The sequence below is a fragment of the Electrona antarctica genome (genome assembly GCF_951216825.1).
Source record: "Electrona antarctica genome assembly, chromosome: 2".
Classification (NCBI taxonomy): domain Eukaryota; kingdom Metazoa; phylum Chordata; class Actinopteri; order Myctophiformes; family Myctophidae; genus Electrona; species Electrona antarctica.
The window spans coordinates 42,136,113-42,157,493 of record NC_136807.1 but is presented as its reverse complement, the minus strand read 5'-3'; the positions used below and the strand labels follow the sequence as shown (position 1 = coordinate 42,157,493).

At 41.8% G+C, this 21,381-nt stretch overlaps 2 protein-coding genes across 2 annotated transcripts; both read left to right on the top strand.

Moving 5' to 3' along the window:
* Positions 1-915: 915 nt before the first annotated feature.
* Positions 916-10,459, top strand: alx3 (ALX homeobox 3; the record flags this gene model as incomplete). The annotated part of the gene is given in 7 exon segments (XM_079493028.1): positions 916-933; positions 936-1,001; positions 1,003-1,074; positions 2,883-3,192; positions 7,390-7,664; positions 9,127-9,252; positions 10,100-10,459. Coding segments are annotated over 7 exon segments (1,227 nt in total).
* Positions 10,460-15,349: 4,890 nt separating this feature from the next.
* Positions 15,350-19,173, top strand: rbm15 (RNA binding motif protein 15). The gene has a single exon (XM_079492989.1). It carries the CDS (start codon positions 15,527-15,529, stop codon positions 18,107-18,109), a length of 2,583 nt encoding a protein of 860 aa, XP_079349115.1. The 5' UTR covers positions 15,350-15,526; the 3' UTR covers positions 18,110-19,173.
* The last annotated feature ends 2,208 nt before the right edge of the window (positions 19,174-21,381 follow it).

Genomic DNA, 21,381 nt, shown 5'->3' with positions numbered 1-21,381 from the left:
ACGCAAAGCAAAGCAAAGCAAAGCAAAGCAAAGCAAAGCAAAGCAAAGTTACTATATTTACCCAGGGTATCTGGGCTAAGCTCAAGAATTTGTTTCCAGCCAGGCATTTTTATAACAGAGAACGTTTCTCATATCGTTTTGGTATGAACCAACGACCTAAACGGAGGTAGCCTATATGCTACATTCCGTTTGAGAGAGAGTATAGCCATACGTGATATATATAGAATAATTTAGGTTATTTAAATGTTATTAGGTTGACAGCAGTTTACCTCTCCAGGCCTTAGCTCTGACCCGAACATGCTAATTCAAGTCATGTTGCACATTAACGTCATTAGCCCTTATGTTTAGGGACACAAATCATTTGAAAGGTTAACGAAGCCTGTCTTCTCCGTGTAAAAGCGGTCGTGTCTTTGTAATTCATATACAGCATCCATAGTCCATACCCCCTCCCCCCCTTTTATTCACAACATGCTTCATAACTTTTTTGAGTCAGTTGTTGAAAATGAAAGCATTTTGAGTACATAGTATATATGTGGACCAGATTGCCTTTAATGAGATTCAGAAACTGTTTTTCCTGTTTCAGTTAATGTAAATTATTTGCCCATGCACAGAAATGTGTCCAACTTCTTATAATCAGTAACAGAAAGATTATTTTTTTTACATTTGCTATTGTTGATGTAGTTTCTTTTATGTATTTATTTATTTTTTACTACGATATCAGGAATCTCTTATAGCGGAACGAAGTAGTTCAGTTCAGTTGGAACCATCATTCATTCAAATGCAATGTTGGCAAGGCCAACATTCTTTGCTGCACATCAGCACAGTATGCAGCCTCCTTTGCTATTTGGACCTATGTAAGTGATTGTGCATGCTCGCTGCTGCTTCTTGACACAGGTTTAGCTTTCAGAACTTGAAATGGAATCAAATGGCGCTTAAATGTCCCTTCCCGAGGCAAATGGACCTCGTGTTTACACACTTGTCCATCAGTTGGGGCCGGGCTAGCACGCAGCCTCAGGTATATTCCAGAAAGATCGTGAGATGTCCTCAAAACCAAAGTTACCATTCCTGAACTTGGTAAGTGCACTGTGTTTAGACACGGCTTGATCAGATTGGAGCTCACATGTCAATATCCACAGGTCCAGAGGCAGGCTTTAATCTTTAGCCTACTCTGTTCGGTTATGTGTGTAAATGACATGCAGCGTTCTCTCTTGCAGTGTCAGCTGTGTCATTGCATTTTATAAATTAATTCGACACTAAAGTAAAATGTGTTTTTACTTTCGACATTTTAATTTATTTTATCTGAAAAGTAAATTGAAGATGTCCGTTAAACAAACCACGGACTATAAAATACCGAGGAAAATAAATAACAGGACATATTGAAAGAAAAGTGGAAACGTTTTGATTAACTTAACTATAAGAAATGCGCAAGGTAACGAAAATATGATATTGAATAGAGTTACATGATAAGGAGGCTAGATATTGTTTCTATACGTCTACGGCGGGTGTCGCATTTGTTTTTGCAGAGTGATTTGGAAAATAGCGCGAAAGAATAATCTCTTTAAAAGAGTGAACGCGTCTCCACTAGAATTTAAAACAATTTCCTATAATAAATTGATATTTTAAGACAACAAATACAACAATTCTCTATTGCATTAAGATGCATTAGTTAGCCTAATTTAATTCAATATGTCGCAAGTTACGAAACAAATGTGAATGCTATAGGCTAAACAAATAAATTCGTCAAATATTATCATAGACATATTTGTCTGTTGCTGTTTATTATTATTATTATTATTATTATTATTATTATTATTATTATTATTATTATTATTATTATTATTATTATTATTATTATTAATGTATTATATCCATATTGCATTTTGAACACTGTTGCGTCGAGATCTTATAGCTTATCGCTTTCAAAGCATATATAGAGACTCACAATTTTTGAATATCTTTTGCTTTTCTCCGGCAAAATACTTGAGCTATTGCCAAAATAGCTTACATCTCACACAATAACGGACATAACATTTAATGCTTAAAAATTACACATGTTTTGATCATTCTACTGGTCCATTTATATTACTATAGTTATTATGTGTGCCCATGTTAACACATTACAGTAAGTAAAGACAATCCACGAATTGTAATTAGATTTTTCTTTTTCTCCCAGAAGAATTTGTTTATGAATTCCTAACCTTGTGTTCATATTTTCAATATGTAATGGAAACATTTTTATTGCAGCCAAGCGATGCAAATCTATTGTATCTGACACTCTTAATTGTGCATGGAAAAATATATAAGGAAAGGATGTGAATACGTCTCATCTCTTTCGTTTAAACTGCGTGTGATGGTATGATCGAAATTAACAACATATTACAGTCAATATACGTCAATATTAATATTCGTTAATAGACGATTTATAGCCAAAGTAGCCTTAATTGTTTCCACCTCGAGAATAGGAGGAGTCTATCTATTTCGCACTTGCTTAATCTGTTGTGCGTAAACTGTTCCGTCTGCCGTGCGTAAAACCATCCGTGCATGTGCTTCCCCTGTCCCATTTGTTTTGGTGACTATAATAGTATATGAAATAGGAATTAAATGGTTAATTGGAGGGACAGAAAACCACGCGTGATTGAATTCTTGGCGGATTATATCAGACTGCTGTCAAATATCCCTCCCCTCCACCCCTCCCCTCTTCGTTTCACGGGTCTGTGTTTGTGATCTACTAAATCCCACCCACTTGACAAGCGCAGAGGGGAGGGGGGGGGGTCAGTCTTTCTCGCTCTCACTAAGACGCCTACAGTATTGGAGCCTAGTCGTTAAACTACATGCCGGGGCGTAAGATGGAGACCGAAAGTTGTTTGTCTTATTCCTCGCAGGCAAGCAGCAGAACCCCAGAAGACTCCCCGGGACTGGAGCAGCACGGCTCTGGAGGATCCTATCTTCCTTGCGATGAACTTCAGAAAACTTCGCACCTTCCTCCTCTGCCGCCGCATCGCTTGCATGGCCTGCGCGGCGACTTCTACAACTCATCCATGGGGAGGTTTAGCGACGCTCCCTCCGCGGACTTTCCCTCCGCGGATCCCCGCTCTTCGCCTTCCAAGCACAAATTCATGGACAATATAAATCAGGATCAGAAGGTGCTGACAATAAGCGGAAAACCAACATTTTATGAAAGCAATTCTGAAGGTAAGTTAATTTTGTAACAACAAATTCAATAAAGTCAATTAACTACAAGCGAACGGCCAAGAAAATCACAAGTTTCCAATACAGTGATTAGCCTGGCTGTGCATGGGTAAAATATTTGTGAAATTAAAATGACCCCTAAAAGGTCAATGTTTTGGTTGTTTTCCGTTGAATATCGTCTAAAAAAGACACGAAAAGACCTGATAAGAACTTCACAAGGACCTATCTATCTCAAGCCTTTAAGCCTATATATGCCAAATTACTTTGGTTACCAGGTTACTTTGTTTTTATGCGTAATTTTAGAAATGCTGCTGCACATATATATATATTAAAAATATGTATACATTCTAAGCATCAATATTCTCAAATAGTGCAGATAGTCTAATGATAGTGAAGTGAGTTTTTTTGTGTGTTATTTTAAGGAGACTTTTCTCATTTTATAAATTTAAGAAAAGGCATAGCAACTGAATTGCCCTGACTGAATAGGTGTGAAAGTATAGCTTGTGATAAAAATGTCAACAAGTTTTATCTGTACTTGACACCCCCAATGTCAATTAGGTTTGATGTAAAGTGGTGGGGGTAAAGGTCAACCGCGGGCAGCCAGGCAGGGTGTGTGTGTGATTAGGTAGGCTATACAGTTATACAGGCTTCATGCATGGGCCTAACATGCTAATGGCATGAATATAGGTTACATTTATTCTAAAAAATAAAAATAAATAAAAAAGTAGAAATTGCATGTCAAAGTATTTTTTATAACTTGCATTACAAAATATCTAGACAATAAAACAGATGCTGATGCACTGTTTGTTTTTAGTTTAAAAAAAGTTTTAAATATCTTACTTCCGCTTTCGGCTGTCGGACTTGATGGAAATTACAGTGCAAAGCTTATAGGTATTACAGCAGCACTGTGTTGGACATATTAAGCCTGAGGAAATGATGTGGTCTGCAATTTTATTTATTGATGTTGATAATCTATCCTTCAAAGCAATAGGGATATGAGGGCTGATAAGGACTTTGTGATATCTTTCTCTATCTGGAATAATATACATATTCTTGATTCATGTCATTGCCAAAGAAAGCAGCCCATAGTCCAGATATTTTCAATATATTTTTGAGATAACGGCTTTGTGGCTGTGAGACAAAAAAAGACATACATGTCTCTCTCTATATCTCCCTCATACACAAACATACACATGTATTTGTCTATTCTGTACCTTTAATCAAATATTAGTTGAAGTATTACTTTAAAGCACATTTTGTGTATGTTTTCAGTCATGTAGCCTATGTGCGCACAAGTAAAAAAGTTAACCTTTTTGGATGTTTGAAACATTCACCTTCAAAGGGTGATAATAGTCTTCCTGTTTTGTCTGGTGAGAGGGAGGTTTAGAGATAGCGACAGAGCGAGGGCAAAAGGTCAATGCTATAGGGCTTCAAAATGTCCCACACACTCTTTTCATATTCTATACGATTTTATGTTCTGTTGTTAACAGTCCACTACAGTCCCAAAATGTACAAATGTATAGAGTTCATAACATCGTCACAATAGAATTTCTGATATTTTTGAAGCAGTGGTTCTCAAAGTGAGGTGTGGAGACCCCAAAATTATAGCATCAAAATCAGTTAACCACTTTAGCTTGTAGATCTGCTATTTCAAAAAGAAAAAATTTGGTTGGGGGTCCGTGACCACAATTTGGGGGTCCTTGGCATGAAAAAGTTTCAGACTACTGCTAATAATAATAATAATAATCAATGCGCCTGACACCATCTCATGGAATGTAGCCTTATACCAATTACAATACAGTGGTTGAAGTAATGGTCCGTTCTGTGGGACTTCACGTTCATATTTTTGTCATAATAAATATTTTTAACATTACATTAACAAACAATTACAATTTCTTGTTATTGTTTATATAAAAAGAAAACACTCCCCACATTCCCTACACCAACTCTATTGGAGACTTAACAACAATCATTGACCAATTTCCATCCCAAACTAATTTTAGACCACTTTGCCATTTAAATTGGAAATATTTTTATGCCAAGGACCCCAAAATATAGGTGTAGCGTCGCTGCAGACCCCCATTTAAAAGGATTTGGTGCCACACACACCCATAAGTGAAGATATGTCAATCTACAAGCTCACAATGCATCACATTGCTACATATTGTGAGCTTGTAGATCGTCTGTTTTTGGAAAACCGGAAAAAATGGTGCTTGAACTGTTCCTCATTTTGCTGCAGACCCCTTGGAACCTCGTTTAGGACCCCTGCGTCGGGTCCCCAAACCCCTCTTTGAGAACCAGTGTTACAGGAGATGTAGCAATTCAATAGTGATTCAGCGTCACACAATGCACAATACACAATCCAGGTAGAACCGTTTGGCTTATGGGGCCGTCGATACAAATAGCCATTTTGCCCTTGAAGATCCCAGCTATTTTCCAGTAGAACTTCATGTACAGAACAAGAGGCCAGGAAAAGAGGAGCCCAGACTTTCACCACAATGACGTCACTGTGCTAGAGTTGCTCCATTCTTTCGCGATATTCCTCCCCGGTTTAGTACATTTTCACTTTATCTTCTACATGCGTTGCGCACTGCATTTCACATAGATCTCCAATTACCTTGAGCTGGAGGGGGGAGCGGATGTGGGTTTTTTGACAGGGGGAAAAGCTATACGGTGTCCTATGGCCCCTTAGTTTGCAATCTCGAGAAAGAATATTTTCAGCATGAACAATGGTGTGAGGTTGGATCTAATGGACATGAGGAAATTAATGTTGCAGTGAAAAGTGCTCTCTACTGGGACCTCTGTTGAATTAGGAGAATGGCAAAGTACATGCAGTCTCAGCAGTCCCTTGTGTGAGCCTGCGGATAGATAGAGAGTGATTTTCTTTTCAGGACCCTCGGTTAGACATAATGAACATGGACAACAACATCCAAACACTGCAGGAGGGGAACAGCCCTTTTCATGCTCTGTTAGAAATCAGGAAAATAACACACTTTAGACTTCCTGTTGACTGCTGCACATCCTACATGAATTAAAGCACAGAATGTGCATAATTAATTCAAACAATAACGTACTGTCAAAATATATATTTGGTAAATTATCTTTCGGTGCTCAGTCCAAGTTGTCTTTTGGTGTTTTGATAAAAGGCAAGCATTTAAAACATACAATCAGCTATACATAAAAGAAACGGATATGTCCGTCCTAAGGTTGACCCCAAACATCTCATCTTTGTGTACCTAAAAACCAAAACACATGCAAGCTTGTGTTCATCTTGTTGATTTGCGTGTTTAATTCAAGTCACTTGTTAGGAGCTGGGAAGCCAACAATGGCGCTCCATTCAGAAAGTATTGTGCGTGTGAGCTATAACTTAATCAAAGCAAAGGGTCATGTTCATTAAGGAAAATCAAGAAGTTTGGAATGTATGTTGCTCTGTCTTCTCAAAACGCAAGAAAGAAATAGCCAGTACTCCGAAGTGCAACAATGTCTCTGTGCTCTCATTTCCACTGTACAATTTTTTTTTTTACAAAAATAAATAAATAAGAATAAATAAACAAAGAAACAAAAATGAGATGGGAAGGGTCTTTCCAATTTCTCATATCTCATATCTCATCGGTAAAGTCAAATATTTCAGGCTATATCCTGTTTGTTATTTACAGTATTACACTTTTCACAGCAGTCCTTAGACTGTATTAGTTTTGCATTCCGAACAATAATGTGGCTACACAGTAAGATTCTGATTGTGTATTTAACTCTGGAAGTGATCAATATTTATACTCCCAGCTTTAAATGAACACGCAGGTGTATTACACGACACGACTATGAGAAATAGAGATGATCAATGTATCAAGGATACTTTGATATAGGATACATGAGGAGGGGACCCCCTCAGTTCCCGGACTTTGTAACCACCCTGCTGCCTGAATAACAATATACATTTATTTTAATTGATATTTTGAATAAAATATCAATTTTAGGAAATCTTGTGTGGGAGATTAGGCTTATAAATTATAAGCCTAATCTTGAGTACCACTGAAGGTGGTGCGGTTGCGTCGCTTCGTGTTCTTGCCCGATAAGTCGATTGAGTCAGCAAAAATACTGACTGCATTTTACGGCTGGTTGTTGATACATTGTTATATATACATTGTTATATACATTTCAGTTCATATTTTTTACGTCTCCTCTCTGTGTCCACTGCCTTAGTCAGAGAGAAAGCAGTTCCAAAAACCATGGGCTACCCTGTGATTGGCTCGGACTGCTGTGGCAAACTGAAAGAGCCAACTAATGGCCTGCAGGGAGATTCTATTGCTGACTCAATCGACTTATCGGGCAAGAACAAGAAGCGACGCAACCGCACCACCTTCAGTACCTTTCAGCTGGAGGAGCTGGAGAAGGTCTTTCAGAAGACACACTACCCTGACGTGTACGCCCGAGAGCAGCTGGCCCTGAGGACTGAGCTCACTGAGGCTCGGGTACAGGTACACATTAGGCCTATACTTCTGCACTTATCATTTTCATATTTTGCAAATGATACATCTCTCAGCCCATTAAAACCAGTGAAGCATCTTGTAGATTGTGGATTGTAGCGTTGGCTATTGAACAACAGCTGATACCAGTATACAAGCTAGCACAGCACGTTACTGCGAGCTTTTACATCTGCTATTTTTGGATTATTTTTTTGTAAAATCTTGAAAGTTTGAGAACTGCTGATTTAGAAGGTCATTCGAATCGTCTTCAGGTCTTAACGGGTAGGCTGCAATGGGTGCCTATAATCCGCCGTGGCAGGGCTGGCTGTGTGCCCTGGTATATAGACTATAATACATCACCAGAATCTATTATTGTAATATTCGTATAGGTGTTCACTTTTTACCCATCTACTATTATTGTTTGTTGACTGCTGTCCTGTTATCTTGTAATCGTAATTGTAATCTGTCAAAAATATTAGAGAAGCATTATTAGACAATTAACTCTTATTTAGACAATTTCAGGGTGGTAAATGAACACTAGCCACCACTGCCCACCAGCCAATTAAATGCTACTTTTGAATGTGCCTGGTAAATTAATCTACACTTCCGTCCACTTTAGCAGTCATCATTCAAGGCACTTTTGTTCTATTTATAAAAGTGTATTCTTTCAGAATTGCACAAGTGTCAGGTGAATTTGGGAAATCCAGTCGAGGAAAGACTTCCCACAGTGCAAACGTTATAAGCATTAGAGAACTTAAACAATGACCTATACTGAAGGCCACATTAAATTAAGACAGGCCATAGTGAACACTTTTATAAATGCTGTGAAAACATCTTGTAATCATTGGTGGAAAGTAGCTAAGTACATTTACTCAAGTTCTGTACTGTACTTACTTTACTTGAGTATCTCCATTTTTCAATAGTATACTTTCACTTAAATCTCACAGGCAATTACTGTACTTTTTACTGCAATTATTTTAGTGTTGCAGATTTAGATTATTAGGCTATTACCAAGGATTAACTGATTTACTGAAATTAATGATTCCCAGCAACACATATTTCAAATGTTTTTTATTTGAGCAAATTACATGACAGTAGTCAAAAATATAGTCAAAAACACAGTACTGTATATATGTATTTTACCCTTTTTTGCACACAAATATCAAAAACAAATGTTATACAAGTAACAGAGTAATTCTACATTGTGTTATTGCTACATTTATTTAAAAAAAGAAAAGAAATCACAGTTCTTCCACAACTGCCTTTAACCACTTAAACTCACAGGGGTCTATACTTGGCCTGCTCCTTTTTATTCTGAAACACCAAATCTCTTTGCCCAAAATACAATCTACAAGCTCACAACGCAACATGTTGCGACACATGAATGTAGATCTGCTATTTTCGCTGAACGGTTGCCCCTAGAATAGGGACGCTGGGGTTCATGTGGTTAATGTTTGTGTTCTTCTCTTCTCAGGTGTGGTTCCAGAACCGGCGAGCCAAATGGAGGAAACGGGAACGCTACGGGAAGATCCAGGAGGTTCGCAACCACTTTGCTGCTACATATGATATCTCTCTGCTCCCTCGTCATGACACGTACCAGGTAGAAACTCACACATACAGTAGGATAATGATTCTTTAACCCTCTTTGAACTCAACAGCCCACAGTTTTATTATGCATTAGGCCAAGGAACCATATTTGATACAATTGTTATCTCTGGTACCGTCAACACTGTGAAATCACAACATCACTTTACAGACCTGTAAGGGTTCATTCCGTTCCTAACTATAAATTATTTAGCCTCGGAACCCCTCAAACCCTTTTGTGAACCAGTGCAGTAGGACACTGCAGATTAACTTTTATTATTGTTATTGTTATTATTATTATTATTATTATTATTATTATTATTATTATTATTAGTAGTAGTAGTAGTAGTAGTAGTAGTAGTATTAGTAGTAGTAGTAGTAGTAGTAGTAGTAGTAGTAGTAGTAGTAGTAGTAGTAGTAGAGTAGTAGTGTAGTAGTAGTAGTAGTAGTAGTAGAGTAGTAGTGTAGTAGTAGTAGTAGTAGTAGTAGTAAGAGTAGTAGAAGTAGTAGCAGTAGTAGTAGTAGTAGTAGTAGTAGTAGTAATGTAGCAGAAATAGAACTATTAGCACACATTAACATTTTGACTTTTAATTCCAAGTGTAACAATTGACCCATATGGGTCATAGCCTATATAGTACAGTACCAAATATAATACAATAAAGAGAACACACACACACACACACACACACACACACACACACACACACACACACACACACACACACACACACACACACACACACACACACACACACACACACACACTACATTTAACTGTATTGTGAATCATTTTCAAATGAGTTCTACGGAAACCCAATGGTCTTTTTCTCATGGCGTCCTATTGTGATCTTCTCCCTGTCTAGATGCAGAGCAACCTATGGCCGGGGGCCCCTTCGGGTGGCGGTGGGGGATCCGCGAGCGGCTGTGTTCTAGGGGCTGACTCCATGCCCTCATCCTGCATGAGCCCTTACTCCCACCCACACAGTAACCTGCCTGGCTTCATGGGCATGCCTCCATCTCCCAGTCACCCCCATCACCACCACCACCACCACCCCTCTCACCATCCAGGCATCAATGGCCTCTACTCACTCCACAGTTTCCCAGGGGGCCTTGGGTCCCACTCCTTTGAGCCAGGGCCCGAGACGGAATACAAGCCAACGGGCCTAGTAGCACTGCGGATGAAAGCCAAGGAGCCCGGCAGCCTCCTCTCTTGGCCCACATGACCACCACAGTGCCGGCGTCCTGTATTCTGCACTGACTGAGCCCAAGCGTATTGTGTTCCCCACCCATACACACATACGTACATGTATACGCGCACACACGCACACAGACACACGCACGCACGCACGCACGCACGCACGCACGCACGCACGCAGGCACGCAGGCACGCACGCACGCACACAGACACAGACACACACACACAGACACGCACGCACGCACGCACGCACGCACGCACGTACACACGCACGCACGCACGCACACACACACACACACACACACACACACACACACACACACACACACACACACACATATGTATCACAATAAAATCCTCACAGTCATTTAAGTCTGTCAGTTTAACAGACCCAAATGGTCCCATAATCGCTGTTTTTACAGTCAGAGTTACATGAACACTCAACACTGTGGATTTCAATGTGTATACACACCCGCAACCGAATATGACTCAGATATTCTCCTCTCCAATGTAACATTTATGTAAACCCACCCAGGCTTTAACTGCCATGACTTCCAAAGCTCTTTAGCTTTTGGGCGGGTTTCGATAACTCTGGGCTCTTTGCACGAAAACCAAACATATTAATAGGAATTCTGTTTTTTCCAGACTTACTGTAACATTACCTTGAACTTGCCGAGACCAAAAGATGAGCAAAAGGGTATTATTTAAGCATGTAAAAAAATGTAATTTTCATAATAATCATCATTTGTTGTACTTAGTGTGACCAATAATAAAGGCCTCCTCCATGTATGTCGATTTTCTTATTCAGTAGGAAAATGTTTTTTGGGGGTAAATGAGGTTCACAACATGCAACGAAACAATCGCAGTCAGCTGAATGAATCCAGTCTTCACATGACTACTTAAGACTATGATAAACAGCAGAGCTAACCAAAAGTCTGTGTCGCATATTTGTGTTTAGTTGGGAATGTAGTTGTGAGGCACAAACTGCTTCATGGGCTGTGGTTGCTATAAACAGACAAAACCCTCCACCATGAGGGCAGCCAGCTTTGTGGTGTATTGGGGGGGTATATGTAGGGGCTGTCTTGCTGGCGTCACTCCAGAGGACCCTTTGGCTGGCACCTCATGCATCAGGAGCAAGTGGCAGGACCATTAATGAAAAACTAACTCTGGGACCACACTTCACTATTGATGATAAAGTAGAGGGCCTCCCGCGAAAGTCCTGTTCAACATTGAGGCAGGCTTCCCCCATTCACATCTGGCAGTGGTGGTAAACCCCTGACCAAATGAATGATGAGTTACAGTCTAATACACAGTAAACTCCTCAGTCTTAATTCAACTCTTGAGTGTACAAAAATACCAATATACTCCCAGAGTTACAAATGGATAAATGAAAACTGAGGATTTTACTAGATGAAATTGGGGTTACTGTGAAGCAGGTTATGCATTGTTTTTGCTGTTTTTCATTTCAATCACTTTGTTTATGATTCTCCAATTGTTGAATTGTGATTGGCCATGATATGGAATACATTCCATCAGTTAACTACAAAAGTATCTGGCCTGCTACAGTGTATACGCGTTTTGTTTTGTGAGAATTTGATAAGACATTTTTGTGTTTAATATATAGGGTCCCTTTAGTGTTATTTGCAAAGACACGTGCATTAAGATGCAGCACTATAACAATCTTTATTCTGGGAATCTCCATGCTGTGTTGCTCCCAAAGCAGTTTACTGCCAAAAAATACTGAACTGCATTACAACAAAACCCATGTGGTGTAAATGACTATGTGTCTTCTACCGATGTCAAATATACAAAAACATTAGTCTACATGAGACTGATAATAAAACTTCACTTGGGGGACAAAGGGATTTCCACTGGTGGACTAAACCCCCCAAAGCCCGATTTATTCCCCATGAGTATGCATGGCTTATGAATATTTGGCTCTACTGTCCTCTTGGTTGGTTCAGTGTGACAGCCATGCTGGAACAGATTAGTTGCCAGTCCCCTTAGTCTGTGCCGGGGTTTTGTGTGAGCTGCTAACATGTGGTTCCAATAGAAGAGCACACAAACCCATCAGAAACACTTTCCACACCCACAGCTTCAAATTCCAGCCAGGCCCTGGGAGACGGCAGCCCTCACTGCAGCTACACAGGCCCTCTGATTAAATCCCAGATTAAGTGGAAGAGATAAGAGGACCCGTCAGAAGGGATAAGGAATGAAGGAGAATGGCCATCATCAGGAAAGCAGAGGAAACGATAGATGGCAGATCAGGCTCAGTTAGAACATTTATTTTCAGATAGGGCCAAGTTATGCATTTTTATCTGCCCATAAAAAGACAAGAGGGAGCATAAGCTTCAATAAAACCAATATGCTAACTCTAACACTGCAAGACAGCTACGATAAAATAACATTTGAATTGTAGATCCTTTATAGACGCTGAAGGGAATTCCAGAACACGGTTTATCCTGCTTCAAAACAAAAGAATGAAAATAATTGGAAGCAAGCAGTGGGACCGATCAATGCAGACCCAGTTGTCGAAGCACCAATATTTGTGGCACAAGCTTTTATCTGCATAAACTCAACAAGTCTGGTTTGGATGATTTGGCAGGAATAATCATGAAACAAAAAACATCTTGAAACAGGTGGTGTTGGTTGCAATCATTAATCTAACATCAGTTCACTCTGTCAAGGTCACTGTCAAGGTCACTGGGTAAAGACTGTCATGCAAGTCTATAAATCACTGTATAGCCTAATTAAACTCATTATGTTCACAAAATATGATTTAACGGTCATTAAAAACCATAAAGCTGTCTGCTGACCACAATTTCAAGTACACAGTACTTTGATCCAGGCAAGATTTATCTTGACCTTGCAGTGCAGTGATTCTGACCCCACATACTCAGTAGTTGAGTTCCAGTATGTATATAATGGGCAGCATATATATACTGTGGCCAACACAGTCAACTAAAGTGTAATGGCATGGTTAAGCTCGAAGCAAAGCGGTATAACCTCATTTTGCAGGTAATTGATTGCATAGAGAGGAAAGCGATCTTTGAAATTAGTAAATTTAGAGGTGGAAAGAGTTAAAAAGTCAGAGAAATATTGGTTGTTATTGAAAATTCACACCTGTGTGAAGCGAGGGGCGCTCTTATCATCGTACATCATCATACAACATATACATCATCTCATTCCGGCCAATCAGAATTTGCGTCCTCACCTTCGTCTTCAATGTGTGTGTTACGCAATTTGTGTTTACAGTTACACAAACACTCAAAATTGTCCATTCATTGTCAATGGCATTTAATGTTTGTGTTAGGACAGAGTTTGTGTTTGCACACACACTAAAAGCTGGACATATTCGCCCCTCAAAAAACTAATCATGAACATGCAAAATTGTCCTTCAATAATTATGAGTCCATAAAATCCAAAATCATTTGCCATTTATTGTCAATGGCATTTATTTAATGTTTATTTTAGGACAAGAATCTACACCGTAGCTGAATATAGGCGGGGCTAGCGCAAAGCAAAGCAAAGTAAAGTTCTTTGTTTAGCCAGGGAAGTGGACTAAGCTCGAGATGCTTGTTTACAGCCACACCCTGCTCATAGAACATTTCATGGTAGGGGTTCAATGCCTTGCTCAAGGGCACTTCAGCTGTGGTCATTTTAACGTGCCGGTCCGGGGATTCGAAGTGGCGACCTTCCGGTATCAAGACTGCTCCGCAAACCGTTCGGCCACCGCTGCCCCACTCAAAAAACTAGTGCAAATTGTATTTAGAGACCTACTGCCTATGTTTTACTGTCTAAACAAAAGATAAACCTTGTGAAAGTTGTGATTAAAACGGATTCAACAAATTCATATTCAAGTGAAAGTAAAACGACTCCAAAAGCATATCTAAGCATATTAAAAGAAAAGAAAATGCCTCTCTATATGTGAAGGATGAATATTGATGGTTATGCAAACAAGTTTTTGCCTTGCCATCAAAGGTGGTCCTCATGATGGCCATCCTAGAGAGGCAGTCCCATCTGTTCGTTTAGGCAGGTTTAAATTAATGTTTAGGCATTAAATAGGGTTAATTAACCACATTTTGTCAACTGTTAATAGGCATAGGTTCAATGTGTAGGATGACATGGTGTGTGGTCCTGTAGGGACAACTGGTTGTGTTGTGTTGTTAACGTCCGGGCCACGTCGTGGCAGCGGTGGCCGAACGGATAGCGGCGCGGTCTAGATACCGGAAGGTTCCCAGTTCGAACCAGCCGTCCGACACGTTAAAATTACCACCGCTGAAATGCCCTTGAACAAGGCATCAACCACTACGATGAAATGTGTTCTATGAGCAGGGCCTGGCTGGAAACAAGTTCTTGAGCTTAGCCCAGATACCCTGGGTAAATATAGATTTCATTTCATTTCATTTCACATGTTAGCTTTGCGAGGTCATTTCTTAGAGTATATTCTAAGGGTCATTTACAAATTGCAATGGATGGACGTTTGACCTACCACCACAAGATGGCAGTCAAACACTGCCATCTTGTGGTGGTTGGGAAATGTGGGATACTTTCACCATCTGTTCCTTGTCCTTCTTGAATAATGTTGTGTCGGCTGTTTCTTATCAAACCTGATAATTACTGACGTTTCAGAATTCCGTTCGCTCAACCTGTTCCGAAACGATGCCGATGTTTTCGTTATATCACGTCGGATTAAAAATAATAATCGGCAGGATCAAAACTGTTAGGCCGTGCGACGTGCGTGCGAAGACTTTCAGTTACTACTATAGAGGTCTATAATTATATCTGTCAAGTCGTGTAAATACTTTTAATTTTTTTCTTTTTAAATTTTTAGAAGATATTTTATTTTTCAGGCACCGTACGTCTACCCAAATATATATCTATGCGTCTACCACCCACTTTGTTGTCCAATCGGACGGAAGGGGCGGGCGTTCATGATATTCTTTACAAAATGGCGAATGTTGTTGTTTTGCCGCAGGGTCAGTGAATAACATCGTTCGTCGCCTTTATACTGTTTCCTGCTAGAAATTGCAGAATCAACACCGAGAAAACCAAATCGGCGATCCAATAAAGTGTCGGTTCCGTGTGGATTGAAATGAAAGGTAAAGAGCGATCGCCGATCAAAAAGCGGTCCCGGGCCTTGGACGATATCCGAGACAGGGGAGGATGCCACCCGAGCAGCAAGAAAATGGGGGCTATCTCGATTTCCAGCGGCAGTAATAATGGGAATAGCTCGACCAAAAACGACGGTTCGACGAGGAGGAGTTTACTCGGCGAAAAAAGAGACAGGGACTTCGATGGACACAACAGTCGCACTGGGAATAACCACAGCTACCAGGCTAGTGCCGCCGCGGCCGCCAGCTCGATCGGAAAGAACCACAACCTAAATCTGACTCTGGATTTAGCCACAAGGACCAATTCACGCGGGGGAGGAGACCAGCGGGCCCCGCCGCCCAACACGTCCGAGAGTGAGTACAAAACTCTAAAAATCAGCGAGCTCGGCACGCAGTTGAGCGACGAGGACATAGAGGACGGGCTTTTTCACGAGTTCAAAAAATTCGGAGACGTTAGTGTCAAAATAAGCCGGAGCGGCGACGAGCGGATAGCATTCGTTAACTTCAGGAAGCCGGAGGATGCCCGAGCGGCCAAACATGCCAGGGGGAGGCTAGTACTATATGACAGGCCGTTGAAAATCGAGGCCGTGTACATCAACCGGAGGAGAAGTCGTTCTCCCGTCGAGAGAGACCCATATGGCGCTGCTCAGGGCCACAGACATTTGCACATGCAAAGACCCCTCTCCCCAACCGGCCTGGGATACAGAGACTATAGGCTGCAGCAGCTGGCACTGGGACGACTGCCTCCCCCTCCACCACCTCCCTTGCCAAGAGAACTTGAGCGTGAGAGGGAATTTGCCCTCTTTGAGGCCAGGGCACGTCCAGCTTTTATTGCAGAGAGGGCTGCATTCCGCGAGGAGGATTTTATAACTCCGGAAGATGACCAAAGAGCCAATAGGACGTTGTTTTTGGGCAACCTGGACATAACTGTTACAGATACGGACCTGAGGAGGGCATTTGACAGGTTTGGCGTTATAACCGAAGTGGACATCAAGAGGCCCGGGCGGGGACAAACCAGCACATATGGGTTTCTTAAATTTGAGAACCTTGACATGGCCCACCGTGCCAAACTTAGCATGTCTGGCAAAATGGTGGGTCGCAACCCCATAAAAATAGGATATGGTAAAGCAACGCCCTCCACTCGCCTATGGGTGGGGGGACTTGGACCATGGGTACCTTTAGCTGCACTGGCAAGAGAGTTTGACCGCTTTGGGACAATAAGGACCATAGACTATAGAAAAGGGGACACCTGGGCCTATATCCAGTACGAGAGCCTGGATGCGGCTTCGGCTGCATGCACGCACATGCGCGGCTTCCCACTGGGGGGTCCAGAGAGGAGGCTTCGAGTGGATTTCGCAGACAGTGAGCAGCACCGTTACCAGCAGCAGTTCCTGCAGCCTCTCCCACTACCACCGTTTGACATGGTGGCTGAGTCGTTTGTCCACCGTGCAGCACCTGAGCCTCTGAGGGTCAGGGAAAGGACTCCCCCTCCCCTCCACTTCAGAGAGAGAGAGCTCTTTCCTGGAGCAGAATGGCCCAACCCTGCTATTCGGGACCGGATACGCGCCTCACCCTTTGAACCACTGGAGCACCTGGAGCGAGAGCGACGGCCACGGGAGCCCTGGTCTCTGGAGCGAGAGCTGCAGGGACGAGAACCCGTGCGGAAACGCCGCACATTGGATGATGGCCGACATCTAGACTGTTCCCCTGACAGCACTGAGAGGACACTGAGGCGTCGGCGCGCCTCCCCGGAAGGTAGCCCCGGGGGGAGCAGCAGGGAAGGGGGTCGCTTCAGTGACTCAGAGCGCCCCCTGCGGGGTGACCGACCCTCTCCTGCACGAGAACGCCATGGTAGCCTGGAGCGAAGCGGCATGGCTGAAAGGAGGCTGAAAACCCAGAGCCTCTCCGAAAGGGGTCCATCGAGCGGTGGCATCTCGATGGCAGGAGAGCGCAAACGCAAGGCGGGGGACAGCATCAAAGTCCCGGCCAAGAGGGATCGCTCTGAGATCAGCTCCAAAAGCGGCCCTCCGTCCAAGCAGGACAGCGGCAAGCTGAGCCTGGCCTGGCACGGCATGCTGCTGCTGAAGAACAGCAACTTCCCGGCCAACATGCACCTGCTGGACGGCGACCACAGCGTGGCCAGCGACCTGCTCATCGACGGCACGACGGGGAGGCAAGTAAGCGAGTTGAAGATCACCCAGCGCCTCCGTCTAGACCAGCCCAAGCTCGACGAGGTCTCCCGGCGCATCAAAGTGGCGGGCCCCGGCGGCTACGCCATCCTGCTGGCGGTTCCGGGAGGGAAAACGGAGGACGTGTCGTCGTCTGACCCGGCGGCTTCGACCCAGCGACCGCTACGCAACCTGGTGTCGTACCTAAAGCAAAAGCAAGCGGCTGGAGTCATCAGCCTGCCTGTGGGCGGGAGCAGAGATAAAGACAACACAGGGGTTCTTCATGCTTTCCCCCCCTGTGATTTCTCCCATCAGTTCATCGATTTCTCTGCCAAAGCCCTGGCTAAAACTGAGGAAGACTATCTTGTCATGATTGTAGTCCGTGGAGCATCTTAAAAAAAAAAGAGAGCGAGAAAAAAAAAAGTCAGAACACACTAAATGTCAAACTGTTAAAAAAGAAAAGAAAAAAATGCTCATTGTCAATAACTATTGCATGCTGTGTGTTCTGCATCATGGAGTACTCTAGTGTGGTTTCTTTCTTTGGGTGTATGGGTGTGCTGCCATGTATGCCACTAAAATGAAAAACGCCTCACTTACAGAACATGTCAAGTTATTTAAAAAAGGGTGTATATTTGCCCATGTGTCATTCATAAACGTTCACAACAAATTAAATTGAGTATTTTAAAGCAGTTTACAAGGTCATATTTTAGAAATAATTGTCAGACGTAACATGATTTAGAAGGCACCCATTTTTATTCTCATTCACTTAAAAAAAAGCATTCTTTGTCACTGCAACTTTACTCTAAAATCCTACACATTTTAGACAGTTTGGTCTTGTTATGAACAGAAAACTATGCTCTACCCAATCAGTGGTTGTTTAGAAATATAATTGCAGGGGAAACAAACTTACCTGTGTAAAACAACTTTCTTTTTCTGTTCAGATTAATGTTCTAGGTATGTGACGTTTTTAATTATTTGGGGATTTCAGTTCGAAGGAGTGAACCAATGTCGTGGAGGGCAGTGGGCCTTGGTGAGAGACATAATTACATTTAGGAGGCCACAGCATAAAAAAAAAAAACTAGTGACATTTCAGCTATAATTGAAGTCCCACTGTTGTGTATTCTGTTTAACCAATATTTTGATTTGGGTGGAACATTATGTAGGCTGCAGAATATTGGAACTCTCAAATACTCAAATAACCCAGCCTGTCTCCATTGTGATAAAAAAGTAATGTTTACTTGGTGTTGAGTACTGATAGATATAAAGTTGCCTATAGAATGGCCCATAACGCAATAATGCTATATTAAAAGTAATACTAATGTTTTTTTTTCTCCCCATTTATCTTTTTGCTGTGTATTTTATTTTGTTATTTTGTGCATCCCAACCCTTGCAATGGCTGTGTATTGTGATCTATAACAAATGCAAAAGTAATTGATAAAAGGTTTACTGTAGACACATTATTTTTGTGTTGATATTTGACGGTCTGTCTTATTTCTAGTTTTGAATTAGAACCCTTTAGTAGCCACATATTAGTGACAATGCCAAACAAACTAATGGATACTTTTATTTGTTCAGTGAGTAGGTCTGTTTTTCAAAGAGTCAATTTGACAAAACATGTTAAAGTAGCTATGGATACTTTATTTGATCAGAGAGTAGGTCTGTTTAGAGTAAAACAGACATTTTAAAAACATGTTTAAAAGTAGCGTAAATCTTTTAGGTCAAAACTGGAGCATGCCTTCCAAGTAGTCAAGATATTCAGAAAAGTCCTACTTCCAAAATATTGCTGATGCTATTATGTTTGATAGTATGTTTTGTCATGACATGTTAAACCACACTGAATTATTACTTCATGAGTTTGTTCTAATGTGTATTGAAAGAAAAAAATGTAGAAAAAAATGGCTGTATGTTTGAAGAGCATCATACCCACCTCAACTTTGGACAACAAAGGAAAGTCTGGGCGGGCTGAGACCTCTGCAGGAAAGGAAGCCTAGTGTTTGAGTCTTCACTGATGAAGCAGCTTTTAACTTGTGTAGCCTATCTGCACCTGTGATGACTTCTGTTTTAAGTGGAAAATTGAGCAATGTACACCTGAGTTCATGGGAAAGGAAAACCCACATAACTGCACAGCTCATGTGAAGCTGTTCACATACCCGCAAGTGCATTCGTGCACTTATGTGACCGAATATCAATAAATTGTTTCATTTAAGGGAAACCTGTTTCTTCGGTGGAAGTGAATTGAAGAAACAAGCTGCCGTGATTTGTTGTGTTTCGAAGGAGTTGTCACTTGCATTGTTGCATTGTTTCTGCACACAAAGGGAGACATCTGTTTTGTCATTTGTTAGAACCAGTGAGGAGGGAAACCCTTGGCCTGTGTGAGGATCACTATTTGCTTGCAGGCCTTTTTAAGAGCATCTGAGTTGCACATTACAAATTTACTCCCTGTACAACCCCCCCACACCAGTTCCCCTGCCACACATCTGTTCCTATCGGCACCATGTGAACGCAGGGGTAGGATCAAAGGAGCCTCCATTGCCTCTTGTTTACAGCCAGTGCCCAGGTTGCCATGTGATATAATGGCAGGGGCAAACATCGATGCAGTTTTGGAGCCAGAGGCTGAGACAAGCATCCCCTGCCCGCATCACAGGCTGCCCCATCTTTAAAGGTTTGATGTGCGTTGTTCAATAGGATCTGAGAGAATCCTGTCACCAGCTTTCACACACTCCACTTTGGGAGCATGGCGGTGATATCACACTGAAGTTTCTATAGCATCAACAGCTTAAGCTGTTGCACTGCTGCACTGCAGTGGCTAATTCGAACATTCGGGCTTTTACCAATTCAGAGGAAATTGATGCTTTGTATAGTACTTTTCCCACCCGCTTATGATTTGATTTGACCTGATGTTTGACTCAAAAAAAGGATCTCCTGAATCGCAGCTAGGAATATTGTTGGGCCAGTCTTTGTTTGGCTTTTGTGTTGCCTGCTGAAGCCTTTTCCACGTGGATGAGGGAAGACGTGTCTTTTTTTCCTCAGCCAAACTTGCAAGAAAACCTTCAGAAGCTCATGGCAGTCCACTCTAACATGGAGAAGAAGTCTGAAAAGGCAAAAATCTGAACCTTAAGGCAATGTTTGAAGGGATCCACACTGCTGATTTTTGCTCACCTATTTAGAAATAGTTTAAATTAGTAGACAAGATGACATTATGCACATTACAAGTCGTGACAGTTCAACCGAGATATATTTATTTTTATTTACGCCCCTATTATTTAAAGCAGTTTAATCGGTTCCCCAATCGTGTCCCTCTTAGCCATGTTAGTGCATGATGAAATTCCATGGTCTTTGCTGAGAAGGACGCCTCACATCCCTGGAACAACATTGCCCTCTTGAGGACCAGGGGGCATGTGTTTTCCTCTCACAGTCAACCACCTGACATCACAAAATCATGCACCAACCAAAATCCAGACCGGACCTGATGAGTGCATTAGGGCTGTAAGCAGAGCATGTTGGTGAGTAAGGATGAGAAGTGCTGCTTGCCAGGTCTGTATCGGTGGCCTAAGCAGCTGTGGTAAGTACACTATAGGGTAAAAATCACTAGTGAATAAATGCAATTTCTCTGTCTTGAGCAGGTCTCATTCCCAAGACTATTTAAAACGATGGATCTCAACACAAGC

What these genes read in the sequence shown, in the direction of transcription:
- rbm15 (XM_079492989.1), top strand. Translation starts at nt 15,527, where the DNA reads ATGAAAGGTAAAGAGCGATCGCCGATCAAAAAGCGGTCCCGGGCCTTG.